This window comes from Coregonus clupeaformis, unplaced genomic scaffold, assembly GCF_020615455.1.
Source record: "Coregonus clupeaformis isolate EN_2021a unplaced genomic scaffold, ASM2061545v1 scaf0407, whole genome shotgun sequence".
Taxonomy (NCBI): Eukaryota; Metazoa; Chordata; class Actinopteri; order Salmoniformes; family Salmonidae; genus Coregonus; species Coregonus clupeaformis.
The window spans coordinates 219,623-235,590 of NW_025533862.1; the positions used below are offsets into that span (position 1 = coordinate 219,623).

At 46.7% G+C, this 15,968-nt stretch overlaps 1 protein-coding gene across 2 annotated transcripts in view; it reads right to left on the reverse strand.

Moving 5' to 3' along the window:
• LOC121582245 (cytoskeleton-associated protein 5-like) overlaps nucleotides 1-15,968 on the reverse strand; it is a 100,644-nt gene that overhangs the window by 13,423 nt on the left and 71,253 nt on the right. For both annotated transcript variants that reach the window (XM_041897921.2, XM_041897920.1), the window contains exons 31-36: nucleotides 15,144-15,337; nucleotides 9,012-9,187; nucleotides 8,572-8,763; nucleotides 7,974-8,094; nucleotides 7,570-7,749; nucleotides 450-637 (exon numbers count right to left, since the gene is read on the reverse strand). In XM_041897921.2, the coding sequence (XP_041753855.1) occupies nucleotides 450-637; nucleotides 7,570-7,749; nucleotides 7,974-8,094; nucleotides 8,572-8,763; nucleotides 9,012-9,187; nucleotides 15,144-15,337 (1,051 nt within the window). The remainder of the gene's footprint in view (nucleotides 1-449; nucleotides 638-7,569; nucleotides 7,750-7,973; nucleotides 8,095-8,571; nucleotides 8,764-9,011; nucleotides 9,188-15,143; nucleotides 15,338-15,968) is intronic.

A 15,968-nucleotide genomic window follows, 5' to 3' on the forward strand; every position in this document is an offset into this window, starting at 1 on the left:
ACAAATGATCTTTGAAAGACAGGGTCCTGAAAAAGGGACGTTTCTTTTTCTGCTGAGTTTAGATTCATTCTCTGATCATTTGATTGGATGGACAACATGTCAGTTCATACGGCAAGAGCTCCGAGGTTGGAGGACATCCTCCGGAAGTCGTCATAAATCACTGTGTAAGTCTATGGAAGAGGGTGAGAACCATGAGCCTCCTAGGTTTTGTATTGAAGTCAATGTACCCAGAGGACGGAAACTAGTCCTCCAGCTACACCATGGTGCTACCCTAGAGGGTGCTGTTGAGGCTACTGTAGACCGTCATTGCAAAACAGTTTTTTAAATCAGTCATTTGTTGACGTGAATATATTTAGTAGTTTTAACTAAAAAGGATACCTTTAATGTTTCACTATTTTTATGAAATTCACTGATTGTCCTCCCCTTCCTTCACTGACACATACACACACCTGAGTATGTTGGTCTGGTCTGAGCCCTCGAAGAGTCGTCTCAGCAGCATGTTAACAGAGCGGATGAGCTGTTGTCCCTCCTGGCTCTCCTCTATCCGGGGGTCCAGCAGAACTGTCACCAGACCCTGGACCAGGTCCTTTAGCACCCCCATGGAGGCTTCCCTCGCCAGCCGTGCCACACCAAACAACTAGGGAGAGATGGTATAATGTACACTATTATATAAGCAGCCCCTGATGGAAATAAGGTGCAAATAAGTTATTTTTGTCTTACTCTCATTCATCTTAAAAGCAGTGTATTCATTTGTGTGGCAGAACACAGTCCATATTACTCAACTACAATCTCTTTAAATCTGTGAAGGACCTAAACAGACCAATTTCTAAATCTTAAAGATGAACTAAACAAAACAAAAAACAGGAATGGGCAATGATTTAAATAGCTACAACCATGTTTGTGAAATTCATGGCTATCTATGTTGCAGTTTAATAAAAATAAGTGGCTGCAGTTCCGGATTTTCTTGCCATAGCTAATGAGAGATTTCTCTGCATGTGCAGGATTTTTTTCCCGTACATAACTGCTGCCCACTCAACTACAATCTCTAAGTCTAAACCATGCATGAAACTCCAATTCTAACTGCATTCGTAAAACAATGCCACTCGCACAATTGAAGGAGTAAATCAATAAGTCAGCAATGGAAAACTGGGACCTCCCTCTTTTTAACAAAAGTCCAAACTGCTTTGAAGTGTTTTCCCACGAATGCATTACGATTTGTTTCCCCTGACTGCTTGTCAGAATACGTTTCCCTCCCCATGGCTCTCGCAACTTGAATGCGCCTCTAGAGGATTATTTATCTTGCATAGAACACACAAGCTGACTAGGTAACTATTCTACTATAGGGTAGGTAACAATACTGATACGCTGATCCTCAACACGGGGGCCCCTCAGGGGTGCGTGCTCAGTCCCCTCCCGTTCATCCATGACTGCATGGCCAGGCACGACTCCAACACCATCATTAAGTTTGCCGACGACAACTGTGGTAAGCCTGATCACAGACAACGATGAGACAGCCTATAGGGAGGAGGTCAGAGACCTGGCCGTGTGGTGCCAGGATAACAACCTCTCCTCAACGTGATCAAGAAAAAGGAGATGATTGTGGACTACAGGAAAAAAAGAGGACTGAGCATGCCCCCATTCTCATCGACGGGGCTGTAGTGGAACTGGTTGAGAGCTTCAAGTTCCTTGGTGTCCACATCACCAACAAACTATCATGGTCCAAACACACCAAGACAGTCATGAAGAGGGCATGACAAAGCCTATTCCCCCTCAGGAGACTTGGCATGGGTCAAAGATCCTCAAAAAGTTATATAGCTGCACCAGCGAGAGCATCCTGACTGGTTGCATCACCGCCTGGTATGGCAACTGCTCGGCCTCCGACCGCAAGGCACTACAGAGGGTAGTGCGTACGGCCCAGTACATCACTGGGGCCAAGCTTCCTGCCATCCAGGACCTCTATACCAGACGGTGTCAGAGGAAGGCCCTAAAAATTGTCAGACTCCAGCCACCCTAGTCATAGACTGTTCTCTCTGCTACCGCACAGCAAGCGGTACCGAAGCGCCATGTCTAGGTCCAAACTGATTTTTAACAGCTTCTACCCCCAAGCCATAATCATGGCTACCCAGACTATTTGCATTGTCCCCCCCACCCCATCTTTTACGCTGCTGCTACTCTGTTTATTATCTATGCATAGTAACTTTAACTCTACCCACATGTACATATGACTTCAATTACATCGACTAACCGGTGCCCCCGCACATTGACTTCGGGAATAAATTTAGTAGAACAGTCATGCTTCGGTATTAGGCTGTCAAACCAGCCACCACCCCCCCTGAGATTTTCATTGCAGATCTACACTGGTCTCAAAAACAACTTCCAGAATCCATGACAGAAATCCATTGCAGTGATGGAGACCTTTAACCCGAGTATTGCAAACATAAGCACGACACACAGGCAGTCTAGCGATTATGTTCTTCTTAGCTGCTGAGTTACATGTAGATATTTAGGCAAGCATATCAAACAAGCAAAACAGATAGGCAGTCAAAATAGCGATGCAATGTTATTTTCTCATCATTGCAAGCATTGGCTCGTTCTTTTTTCAGCAACTCTCGTTATGATATGGCAGCATACTATTAAGATAATCATCACAAATAGTAGGCAGGTTAAAGCAGTAGGTGACAAACGACATAGGGAATAATAGTGCACAGGGCTATGCAAAACAAACTTGCCCATTGTCAGACTGGTTATAGGTCCGGATACATGTTCGGCTGCCCAGAGGTGGAACAGCTAGGTAGCCTACTCGTGTGGGACTTGCATGATCATTGAGAAGCGAAATAGCAGATAGTAGGGCCCGTGTGTGGTTAAAACGCAGTTGCAAAACTCAAGTGGGGCGTTACATGCAGTTATCTAGGCAGGATATCAAACATAAGCGAGACACAGACACACAGTATAATTAGCGATTTAATTTTATTTTTTTATCATCATTGCAACCATTGACTAGCAGGAGGCAGACATGCAGTCAAAGTAGTAGTGTTCATTTTTCAGGAACTCTGGCTAGTGGCTACGATATGGCAGCAACTATAAAGATTAGCCTACACCACAAAAAAAGCATTTCACTACACCTGCAATGACATCTGCTAAACATGTGTATGTGACAAACAAAATTGGAGTTGATTGACTGTTTTTGCTCCAATGCAATGTGTAGGGACAGTGTCCTGCTTGTGCAACGGCAATATCCATTACAACAGACTGGTTGTATAGCCTTCATAATATAATCGATCTATCCATCTATATATTGGAATGCTTGTTCAAATCGCCACAAGGTTTTTATTTCAACTGTTCAGAAATACGAGGCAGAGACATACATATAGGCTACACCATCATGGTTCAGAAGAGGGTGAGTAAAGAGAAACAAAGGGAGTGGGAGTGTGTGCAGCAGCTACGTAATAACACATGCGCAGAACGTGATCCGGATCCTTAGCTTTGAGAAATACAGTGAGGGAAAAAAGTATTTGATCCCCTGCTGAGTTTGTACATTTGCCCACTGACAAAGACATGATCAGTCTATAATTTTAATGGTAGGTTTATTTGAACAGTGAGAGACAGAATAACAACAAAAAAATCCAGAAAAACGCATGTCAAAAATGTTATAAATCTATTTGCATCGTAATGAGGGAAATAAGTATTTGACCCCTCTGCAAAACATGACTTAGTACTTGGTGGCAAAACCCTTGTTGACAATCAGAGGTCAGACGTTTCTTGTAGTTGGCCACCAGGTTTGCACACATCTCAGGAGGGATTTTTGTCCCACTCCTCTTTGCAGATCTTCTCCAAGTCATTAAGGTTTCAAGGCTGACGTTTGGCAACTCGAACCTTCAGCTCCCTCCACAGATTTTCTATGGGATTAAGGTCTGGAGACTGGCTAGGCCACTCCAGGACCTTAATGTGCATCTTCTTGAGCCACTCCTTTGTTGCCTTGGCCGTGTGTTTTGGGTCATTGTCATGCTGGAATATCCATCCACGACCCATTTTCAATGCCCTGGCTGAGGGAAGGAGGTTCTCACCCAAGATTTGACGGTACATGGCCCCGTCCATCGTCCCTTTGATGTGGTGAAGTTGTCCTGTCCCCTTAGCAGAACCCCCCCCAAAGCGTAATGTTTCCACCTCCATGTTTGACGGTGGGGATGGTGTTCTTGGGGTCATAGGCAGCATTCCTCCTCCTCCAAACACGGCGAGTTGAGTTGATGCCAAAGAGCTCCATTTTGGTCTCATCTGACCACAACATTTCACCCAGTTCTCCTCTGAATCATTCAGATGTTCATTGGCAAACTTCAGACGGGCATGTATATGTGCTTTCTTGAGCAGGGGGACCTTGCAGGCACTGCAAGATTTCAGTCCTTCACGGCGTAGTGTGTTATCAATTGTTTTCTTGGTGACTATGATCCCAGCTGCCTTGAGATCATTGACAAGATTTTAAATGTTTTATATTTTAGTCATTTAGCAGACGCTCTTATCCAGAGCGACTTACAGTTAGTGAGTGCATACATTTTAATTTTTTTCATACTGGCCCCCCGTGGGAATCGAACCCACAACCCTGCCGTTGCAAACGCCATGCTCTACCATCTGAGCTACATCCCTGCCGGCCATACCCTCCCCTACCCTGGACGACGCTGGGCCAATTGTGCGCCGCCCCATGGGTCTCCCGGTCGCGGCCGGCTACGACAGAGCCTGGATTCGAACCAGGATCTCTAGTGGCACAGCTAGCATTGCGATGCAGTGCCTTAGACCACTGCGCCACTCGGGAGACATCCTCCCGTGTAGTTCTGGGCTGATTCCTCACCGTTCTCATGATCATTGCAACTCCACGAGGTGAGATCTTGCATGAAGCCCCAGGCCGAGGGAGACCGACAGGTCTTTTGTGTTTCTTCCATTTGCGAATAGTCGCACCAACTGTTGTCACCTTCTCACCAAGCTGCTTGGCGATGGTCTTGTAGCCCATTCCAGCCTTGTGTAGGTCTACAATCTTGTCCCTGACATCCTTGGAGAGCTCTTTGGTCTTGGCCATGGTGGAGAGTTTGGAATCTGATTGATTGATTGCTTCTGTGGACAGCTGTCTTTTATACAGGTAACAAACTGAGATTAGGAGCACTCCCTTTAAGAGTGTGTTCCTAATCTCAGCTCGTTAACTGTATAAAAGACACCTGGGAGCTAGAAATCTTTCTGATTGAGAGGGGGTCAAATACTTATTTCCCTCATTAAAATGCAAATCAATTTATAAAATTTTTGACACACGTTTTTCTGGATTTTGTTGTTGTTATTCGGTCTCTCACTGTTCAAATAAACCTACCATTATTTATTATAGACTGATCATGTCTTTGTCAGTGGGCAAACGTACAAAATCAGCAGGGGATCAAATACTTTTTTCCCCCTCACTGTATATTTTTTTTATGATGTTTTAGAACACCTACTCATTCAAGGGTTTCTTAATTTTTTACTATTTTCTACATTGTAGAATAATAATGAAGACATCAAAACTATGAAATAACACATATGGGATCATGTAGTAACCAAAAAAAAAGTGTTAAATCAAAATATATATTTTATATTTGAGATTCTTCAAATAGCCACCCTTTGCCTTGATGACAGCTTTGCACACTCTTGGCATTCTCTCAACCAGCTTCACCTGGAATGCTTTTCCAACAGTCTTGAAGGAGTTCCCACATAAAATTAAAAAAATAATGTATGCACTCACTAACTGTAAGTCGCTCTGGATAAGAGCGTCTGCTAAATGACTAAAATGTAAATGTTGAGCACTTTTCGGCAGCTTTTCCTTCACTAGGTCTACAGAGCACAGCAGGACAGCACGCAAACAACATGGGGTGAGCCTTTGGCCATACAGTGGCCAGACAAAAGCAGGCGATAACCGATGCGGACGTGTGAAGGCTGGATGAGGGAGAGCAGCCAGGAGCCCTGTCGTGATGCAAGGCTTCAGTAAATCACTAATTCCCCTTGTGCAAAACCAGAGCTCCACTCCCAAGCAACAAGAGAGGGAGAGGCCTCCTCTACCTTCAACCCTTTAGGCAAATGATTCCAATTGTAGTACAGTAGGACCTTGTAACTAGTACAAGTTGAACATGGATAACCTATAATAGCTGTATGATATTTTCTATCAGATCTGGCTGAGATGTCTTAGAATACAGTTTATTTTGTTTTCTTCCCCTATAATAAAAATACACTACATGACCAAATGTATGTGGACACCTGCTCGTCAAACATCTCATTCCAAAATCATGTGCATTAACATGGAGTTGGTACCCCCTTTGCTGCTATAACAGCCTCCACTCTTCTGGGAAGGCTTTCCACTAGATGTTGGAACATTGCTGCAGGGACTTGCTTCCATTCAGCCACAAGCGCATTATGAGGTCGGGCACTGAAGTTGGGAGATTAGGCCTGGTTCGCAGTCGGCGTTCTATTTCATCCCAAAGGTGTTCAATGGGGTTGAGGTCAGGGCTCTGTGCAGGCCAGTCAAGTTCTTCCACACCGATCGACAAACCATTTCTGTATAGACCTTGCTTTGTGCACGGGGACATTTTCATGCTGAAACAGGAAAGGGCCTTCCTCAAACTGGAAGCAGAGAATCATCTAGAATGTCATTGCATGCTGTAGCATTAAGATTTCCCTTCACTGGAACTAAGGGGCCTAGCCCGAACCATGTAAAAACAGCCCCAGACCATTATTCGTCCTCCAAACTTTACAGTTGGTACTATGCAGTCGGGCAGGTAAGCGTTCTCCTGGCATCCGCCAAACCCAGATTCGTCAGTCGGACTGCCAGATGGTGAAGCGTGAATCATCACTCTAGAGTCCAATGGCGGTGAGCTTTACACCACTCCAGCCGACACTTGGCATTGCGCATGGTGATCTTAGGCTTGTGTGCGGCTGCCGACGAACAGCTATTGCGTGGACGTTGCTTCCAGAGGCAGTTTGGAACTCTGTACTGAGTGTGTTGCAACGGTGGACAGACGATTTTTACGCGCTATGCTCTTCAGCACTTGGCGGTCCCATTCTGTGAGCTTGTGTGGCCTACCACTTTGTGGCTGAGCAGCTGCTGCTCCTAGACATTTCCACTTAACAATAACAGCACTTACAGTTTACCGGGGCAGCTCTAGCAGGGCAGAAATTTGACAAACTGACTTGTTGGAAAGGTCGCATCCTATGATGGTGCCACGTTGAAAGTCACTGAGCTCTTCAGTAAGGCCATTCTACTGCCAATGTTTGTCTATGGAGACTGCATGCCTGTGTGCTCGATTTTATACCCCTGTCAGCAACGGGTGTGGCTGAAATAGCCGAATCCACCCATTTGATGGGGTGTCCACATACTTTTGCATATATAGTGTATATTGTACCTACAACCCAACGGAAAATGTTTAATTGAAACAGCTTTAATTAGGGCCAAATATTAGCTATTTCTCAAATTAAGATTTCTCAATTACAGCAAATCATGCTATTAATGGAATTCATTTTTATATCGTATGACATCCCTAACACACACACCTTTCATCCAGTACTCACTGTAAGCATGTTTCCAATGGCACAGCTGTAGAGTTTGAAGATGTCCTCCTTGGGAAGGCGTGTGTCAGCCATGTGTGTGCTGTGGGCCAGACGGAGCTGGAGGGAGGTAGCGATGAGGAACTGGTCTATGTGACCAACCATCACCTCCGCCCTGCTCTCCTGACGAAGCACCTCATCTATCTACAGGGGGAGAGGAGAGAAGGTAATGGAAATACAACTGCGTGAGTGAGGGTGAGAGGATGAGGAAGAAGAGAAGAGAGATAGGTGAGCATGTGGGTGCATTCATGAGTGTATAGCTGCATCCAAGCGCACACACACCATAGCACATCTGTGTATACAAATACACTAATACACTTTGGAGTTGGACACTGGCGTTGTAGAAGAGAGATTAACTATGTGTGTACCTGTGCAAGGGCCTGCATGCTAGTGTTAATATCTCCAGAGGCCACCTGGGAGATAACCAGGTTGATGGTGGAGGGGGGGCCTGCGTGCAGCTCATCAAAGTTGGCGGGAACTGGGCGGAGCCTGGGGAGGAAGTACATCATCACTGAGGCACAGGACGACAGAGGCACAGTGCTGAAGTGCTTGGGCTCTGACATGCAGTGGGTGAATGCGTATGTTACTTGCTTGGGCAAGAGTTGCTTGCTGAGTTGCAGAGGTTATCAACTCAGACCTGGGCTATGAGCTACACTACATGACCAAAAGTATGTGGACACCTGCTCGTCGAACATCTCATTCCAAAATCATGGGCATTAATATGGAGTTGGTCCCCTCTTTGCTGCTCTAACAGCCTCCACTCTTCTGGGAAGGCGTTCCACTTGATGTTGGAACATTGGTGCTGGGACTTGCTTCCATTCAGCCACAGGAGCATTAGTGAGGTTGGGCACTGGCTGAAATAGCCGAATCCACTCATTTGAAGGTGTGTCCGAATACCTGTGTGTTTATGTTGCACTAGGTCAGGCAGCATGCTGACAGAGGTGTGTTTGTGTGGTAACCTCTTACTTGGGCTCTGGGATGATAACGGGGTCCAGCAGGTTATCTAGTTGGTGTTGCACCAGGTCAGGCAGCTCATCAGAGGTGTGGTCACTCTCCAGCTGCTCCAGCAGCTCCAGGTCCAGATGGAACTCCCCAACAGGGATAACATGGGAGGGCTCAGCCTGCTGGTACTGGACCAGGGTATTCAGACGGATCTGACTGGAAGGGGGAGGAGAATATAAGTTGCAAAAAAGCAAAACATTTAAAATCATGTCTGTGCCAGTATTACTTAAATTGACCCACTCAAAGCTTTCATCTTTTTGTGAAATTATTTTATTTCAATGTTAAAGGAATGCAGTCAAATAAGGTAGTAGAAAATGTAAGTGAAAAGGTGGGTGAAGAGAATACAGTTCGAGATATAAGTAATGTATTCTTGGTACAGATTAATTGAGGGGAACGTTGCGTACCTGAGTTTTATAGGGGGCTGCACTCTGTTGGAGGGCTTCAGTAGGAGGCTGGCATTGGAGTGAGCAGGCAGAGCCTTCTCCTCCCCCTGTTTGGGGGTAGGGGCTGTGGAGGCTGGAGTCTTCTTTGCTGAGCGTTTGATCCTCTCCTCCAACATGCTCATGTCCTTCTCCGACAGCTAAAGAGGACGAAGCGCGTGTTTGAGATGTACTACACTGCAGTCAGACTCCACAGTCCGACTGTAGTGTAGTCATTGTAGAGCAGTGATTTTGCGCAGTCGGACTGATCGACAATGACTACAGAGCAGTTGGACTGCGCTGAATCATTGACAAACCTGTGCAGAGCCTTGCACCAACCGATCCCCTCAAACACTTAGTAGGATGAAACGACACCAACACTTGTATGCACATAATTTGAATTAGGGATGTGACAAATTTACAATTGTGCTTAAGGTTTAAACCGCCATAAAATTCCATGTCAATTCACAATGCAGAATAATGGTCCCATTACGTATATGACCGCTAGGGCCAGGCAATGAAGTTATATCGACCGCAGTCATAGATCCTTGAAAATGCCTTGACTACGTCATGTTTGTCTGCAAGGGTACACTATGACTTTTTAAATGCCGACATGAAACCTTCTGAGATGAACAGGCATTTTACTTGTCTGTAAAGGAGTCCCACTTCAGAAGCGGCATTAACGTCCATCACTAGGCGACCATACCACTCTCTCCTAAGAAAGTACTTTAAAGTTTGTTAAATACTGTGACTTACCAAGACATTTAGTATAAAGAAAACATCTTCTGCTAGGAATCGACTCCTAAGAGTCAGTATTTTTGGAACGGAGAAGAGTGATTAGTACTTCCAAGAACAACATCTTTCATAGCGAGCTAGCGAGGGACAGAGAGAGGAGAGGGGCACAGTAGATTTCTTGGCTTGCAATGTCCTGCAACTTCAGTAAAGGAAGGCTTATCATCAATGAATAGGCTATGATATTCTACAAGCAACAGACCGAAGATTAAACACACTCTCGTATCATTAGTGAAGAGAAAGCGCAGGCGAGCCCAGCTGCACTGTGATAAAAAAAATATATATATATATATATTTTTGGCCTTCTCTAGCTGGAGGTAAGCAGGAGGTAAGCTTCTCATATGGTGTTGAGTAAAGCTTAACCATGTATTAGATCGTAGGTAGGTAGTTAGCTGTAGTTAGGTATTGTATTTATTATAGGTTAGTATTGTTGTTATTGTAGGTTTCCGTAGGTAATTGTAGGTTAGTATCGAAGCACGAGGCTAGCTAGCTAACGGGTAGCTACTGGTAACGATTAGCAACGCTTGAGAGCTGGTCCCAATGTTAATGTAGTGCTAGCCAACGTTTAATTTTTGCTTAACCATGTATTAGATCGTAGGTAGGTAGTTAGCCGTAGTTAGGTATTGTATTTATTATAGGTTAGTATTGTTGTTATTGTAGGTTTCCGTAGGTAATTGTAGGTTAGTATCGAAGCACGAGGCTAGCTAGCTAGCGGGTAGCTACTGGTAACGATTAGCAACGCTGGAGAGCTGGTTCCAATGTTAATGTAGTGCTAGCCAACGTTTAATTTTTTGCTGCGTTATGCGTTATGAAAGGAACTAGACACGGACTTGAATTATCTGTTTAGTGTGCTAACACACTCTTGGCAGTTTGTTGTAACCAAGTATTGATGCTAAATTGTGTGTTAATGGATGCTAGCTTGCAAGTTAGCTACGGGCGTCATAGCTAGGCATCGTGGGTTGTTGTGTGTAGTTACTGTGTCTTGGCAGTGCCGGCTGTAGCACGGCGAGCTACCTAGCCGTTTTTTCGAACAGAGTCAGAGTCAACACAATAGCCATTGTGTGCCGGGTGTAGCACGAAGCTAGCTAGCTAGCCATTCTTCAAACAAAGTCAACACAGTGGCCATTGCTAGCTACCCAACACGACCAGCTAACTGTACGGTAGTAGCTAAATACAATATACTTGTCCTAGCTAGCCAACGTCTAATCATTGCTGCGTCATGAAAGGAACTTGACACAGACACGAATGATCTGTTTAGTGTGTTATCACACTATTGGTGGTTTGTTGTGACCAAGTGTTGGTGCTAAACGGTGTGTTATTGTTATTGGATGCTAGCTTGCTAGTTAGCTATGGTGTCATAGTTGGCTAGCTGAATAAAGTGGGTTGAGTCTATTCCTTTAAACATTGAACCGCTGTGGTTCACAACAATTCTGATTTCTAAAGGCGGAAGTTGGGAGAGTTTTTGTTCGGGTGGTTCAGTGAAACAATTTTAGTTTCTGAGGTAGACGTTTTTGGTGAGGGAGGCCCTGCTCTCTCCGCTCCCAGATGCTTAGCTCATTTCATTCCGATCTCCTCTGCATTTTTGTAGCCATTTGCTACAGCCTGTCAACTATGTCTCTGCCTATCCCTGTTCTCTCCTCTCTGCACAGGCTACACAAACGCACCACACCGCGTGGCTGCTGCCTCTCTAACCTGGTGGTCCCTGCACGCACCACCCACGTGGAGTTCCAGGTCGCAGGCAGCCTCTGGAACTGCCGTTCTGCTGCCAACAAAGCTGACTTCATCCCAGCCTATGCCAACCTCCAGTCCCTCGACTTCCTGGCGCTGACGGAAACATGGATCACCACTGAAAACACTGCTACTCCTACTGCTCTCTCCTCGTCTGACCATGTGTTCTCGCATACCCCGAGAGCATCTGGTCAGAGGGGTGGTGGTACAGGAATCCTCATCTCTCCCAAGTGGACATTCTCAATTTTTCCCCTAACCCATCTGTCTATCTCCTCATTTGAATTCCATGCTGTCACAGTCACTAGCCCATTTAAGCTTAATATCCTTGTCATCTATCGCCCTCCAGGTTCCCTTGGAGAGTTCATCAATGAGCTTGACGCCTTGATAAGTTCCTTCCCCTGAGGATGGCTCACCCCTCACAGTTTTGGGGGATTTCAACCTCCCTATGTCCACATTTGACTCATTTCTCTCTGCCTCCTTCTTTCCACTCCTCTCCTCTTTTGACCTCACCCTCTCACCGTCCCCCCTACTCACAAGGCAGGCAATACGCTTGACCTCATCTTCACTAGATGCTGCTCCTCTACTAATCTCACTGCAACTCCCCTCCATGTCTCCGACCACTACTTTGTTTCCTTTTCTCTCTCGCTCTCCTCCCACACTACTCACTCTGCCCCTACACAGATGGTAATGCGCCGCCGCAACCTTCGCTCTCTCTCTCCCACTACTCTCTCCTCTTCCATCCTATCATCTCTTCCCTCTGCTCAATCCTTCTCCCTCCAATCTCCTGATTCTGCCTCCTCAACCCTCCTCTCCTCCCTTTCTGCATCCTTTGACTCTTTGTGTCCCCTATCCTCCCGGCCGGCTCGGTCCTCCCCTCCAGCTCCGTGGCTTGATGACTCATTGCGAGCTCACAGAACAGAGCTCCGGGCAGCGGAGCGGAAATGGAAGAAAACTAAACTCCCTGCCGACCTGGCATCTTTTCACTCCCTCCTCTCTACATTTTCTTCATCTGTTTCTGCTGCTAAGGCCACCTTCTACCACTCTAAATTCCAAGCATCTGCCTCTAACCCTAGGAAGCTCTTTGCCACATTTTCCTCCCTCCTGAATCCTCCCCCCCACCCCCCCTCCCCCCCCTCCTCTCTCTCTGTAGATGACTTCGTCAACCACTTTGAAAAGAAGGTTGACGACATCCGATCCTCGTTTGTTAAGTCTAATGACACTGCTGGTCCTGCTCACACTGCCCTACCCTATGCTCTGACTTCTTTCTCCCCTCTCTCTCCAGATAAAATCCTGCGACTTGTGACTGCAGGCCGCCCAACAACCTGCCCGCTTGACCCCATCCCCTCCTCCCTTCTCCAGACCATCTCCGGTGACCTTCTCCCCTACCTCACCTCGCTGATCAACTCATCCTAGACCGCTGGCCATGTCCCTTCCGTCTTCAAGAGAGCGAGAGTTGCTCCCCTTCTCAAAAAACCAACACTCGACCCCACTGATGTCAACAACTACAGACCAGTATCCCTTCTTTCTTTTCTTTCCAAAACTATTGAGCGCGCCGTCTTTAGCCAACTCTCTTGCTATCTCTCTCAGAATGACCTTCTTGATCCAAACCAATCAGGTTTCAGGACTGGTCATTCAACTGAGACTGCTCTTCTCTGTGTCACGGAGACTCTCCGCACTGCTAAAGCTAACTCTCTCTCCTCTGCTCTTGTCCTTCTAGACCTGTCTGCTGCCTTTGATACTGTGAACCATCAGATCCTCCTCTCCACCCTCTCCGAGCTGGGCATCTCCGGCGCGGCTCACTCCTGGATTGCATCCTACCTGACCGGTCGCTCCTACCAAGTGGCGTGGCGAGAAGCTGTCTCCGCACCACGTGCTCTCACCACTGGTGTCCCCCAGGGCTCAGTTCTAGGCCCTCTCCTTTTCTCCCTATACACCAAGTCACTTGGCTCTGTCATATCCTCACATGGCCTTTCCTATCATTGCTATGCTGACGATACACAACTAATCTTCTCCTTTCCCCCTTCTGATAACCAGGTGGCGAATCGCATCTCTGCATGTCTGGCAGACATATCAGTATGGATGACGGATCACCACCTCAAGCTGAACCCTGGCAAGACGGAGCTGCTCTTCCTCCCGGGGAAGGACTGCCCGTTCCATGATCTCGCCATCACGGTTGACAACTCCGCTGTGTCCTCCTCCCAGAGTGCGAAGAGCCTAGGCGTGACCCTGGACAACACCCTGTCGTTCTCCGCCAACATCAAGGCGGTGACCCGCTCCTGCAGGTTCATGCTCTACAACATTCGGAGAGTACGACCCTGCCTTACACAGGAAGCGGCACAGGTCCTAATCCAGGCACTTGTCATCTCCCGTCTGGACTACTGCAACTCGCTGTTGGCTGGCCTCCCTGCCTGTGCCATTAAACCCCTACAACTCATCCAGAATGCCGCAGCCCGTCTGGTGTTCAACCTTCCCAAGTTCTCTCACGTCACCCCCTCCTCCGCACACTCCACTGGCTTCCAGTTGAAGCTCGCATCCGCTACAAGACCATGGTGCTTGCCTATGGAGCAGTGAGGGGAACGGCACCTCTGTACCTTCAGGCTCTGATCAGTCCCTACACCCAAACGAGGGCATTGCGTTCATCCACCTCTGGCCTGCTGGCTCCCTTCCTCTGCGGAAGCATAGCTCCCGCTCAGCCCAGTCAAAACTGTTCGCTGCTCTGGCACCCCAATGGTGGAACAAGCTCCCTCACGACGCCAGGACAGCGGAGTCACTCACCACCTTCCGGAGACATTTGAAACCCCACCTCTTTAAGGAATACCTGGGATAGGATAAAGTGTTCCTTCTAACCCCCCAAATTGTAAAGTGGTTATCCCACTGGCTATAGGGTGAACGCACCAATTTGCGAGTCGCTCTGGCTAAGAGCGTCTGCTAAATGACGTTAATGTGCCCTCGAGCAAGGCACTTAACCCTAATTGCTCTTGTAAGTCGCTCTGGATAAGAGCGTCTGCTAAATGACTAAAATGTAAATGTAAAAATATTGTTTTTCTGTTAGGGATTTTTCTGAACGTTAAGGATCCCAATTTTGTTTTAACATTCACACCCCTAATTTGAATGGCAAGAATTTAACAGAATACAAAACATCCACACAGGAACATAAAATGGACAGTGTGATCAATGTTGGCATGTATTTGTTTGCACATGGGCAATGGCTTCTCTAAACATACAAGGGAGAGACAGTTAAGTCAGGCTGGAGGAGTGCTGTTATTTTCAAAGCAAGGCACTCAAAATTGCCATGTAGAAATGATAATGGACCAACATTTCTATTATTTATTTTTTTACTCAAACCACCAACATTGAATCGACTTGTGGCCGCGGGCCCCATCTTTAACATGACAAGTCTGTATCTGATGGTGGATGGCGGGTCAGATGGCCTGTGTATCTGGGTTAGTATCTACCTCAACTCCGTTATGCTGTTGATAGATGTGGTGCTGGAAGTGACAATGTGTATGTGGTGCGTGTGTGTTGCCTCATGTCTCTAGATACAAACCACACCCACATAACGATTTAAAGAGTGATAGACTGAGGCGTGAAACCTACATTGCCGATGAGTTTGTAGACTTGCTCCCCGCAGACGTTGTAGACAGTCACCATGGTGTTGAGGGCTGTGTTGCGGACGGACGTGTCTCGATCTCCGATGTGTACAGCGATCTCTTTGAGGGACCTGGCGGCAGTCGGCTGGCAGACAGACATGCCGTAAAAGCCAATGAGACAACCCAGCTCCTCCAAGCACTCTGAGGACGGGAGAGGGATAATTCCAGGGAGTTAGATAGAGAACACTATCAATATTTGTGATAAAATGAGCTAATGTTGCCTTTGAAGATAAACATTGTGGTAGGTAGTCCTGGGTAGGTTAGGGCTGTTAGTCAGTTTTAATAGTACTTGTGACAAAAAATCCTTGTTTAACACTTTGTGTGTGTGTGTGTGTGGAGGGGGGGGTCAGATGGCCCCTGTACACGTGTGTGTCCCCAGAGAGGTATACGGGACGCCTGTGCCACTGCAACCAGCACCCCGACAGAGTGCAAGTTAGTGGTTACACCAACAACATCAGTCAGCTTGGGTGTGAATTGGATAAGTACCTGGCGGGCCGTGAAGGGCTTAACAAAGGTAAACCCATTTTTGTATTCCTAGCTCAGACCTCAAAATGGCTTGACAATGACACCCTAAAGACTCTGGCAAGTGCGCTAGTCCAGTGTCACTTTGATTATGCCTGCACAGCATGGTTCACCAGCAGCCCCAAACATCTAAAGAATAAGCTACAGAAGAATTGTACTTAAAATCCTGCAGGTAGCCAACTCACTGTTGTGCAGCATGCGCCATGTGATCTAATTACAATGTGGAATTCACAACTAAATGTTTGCCAGC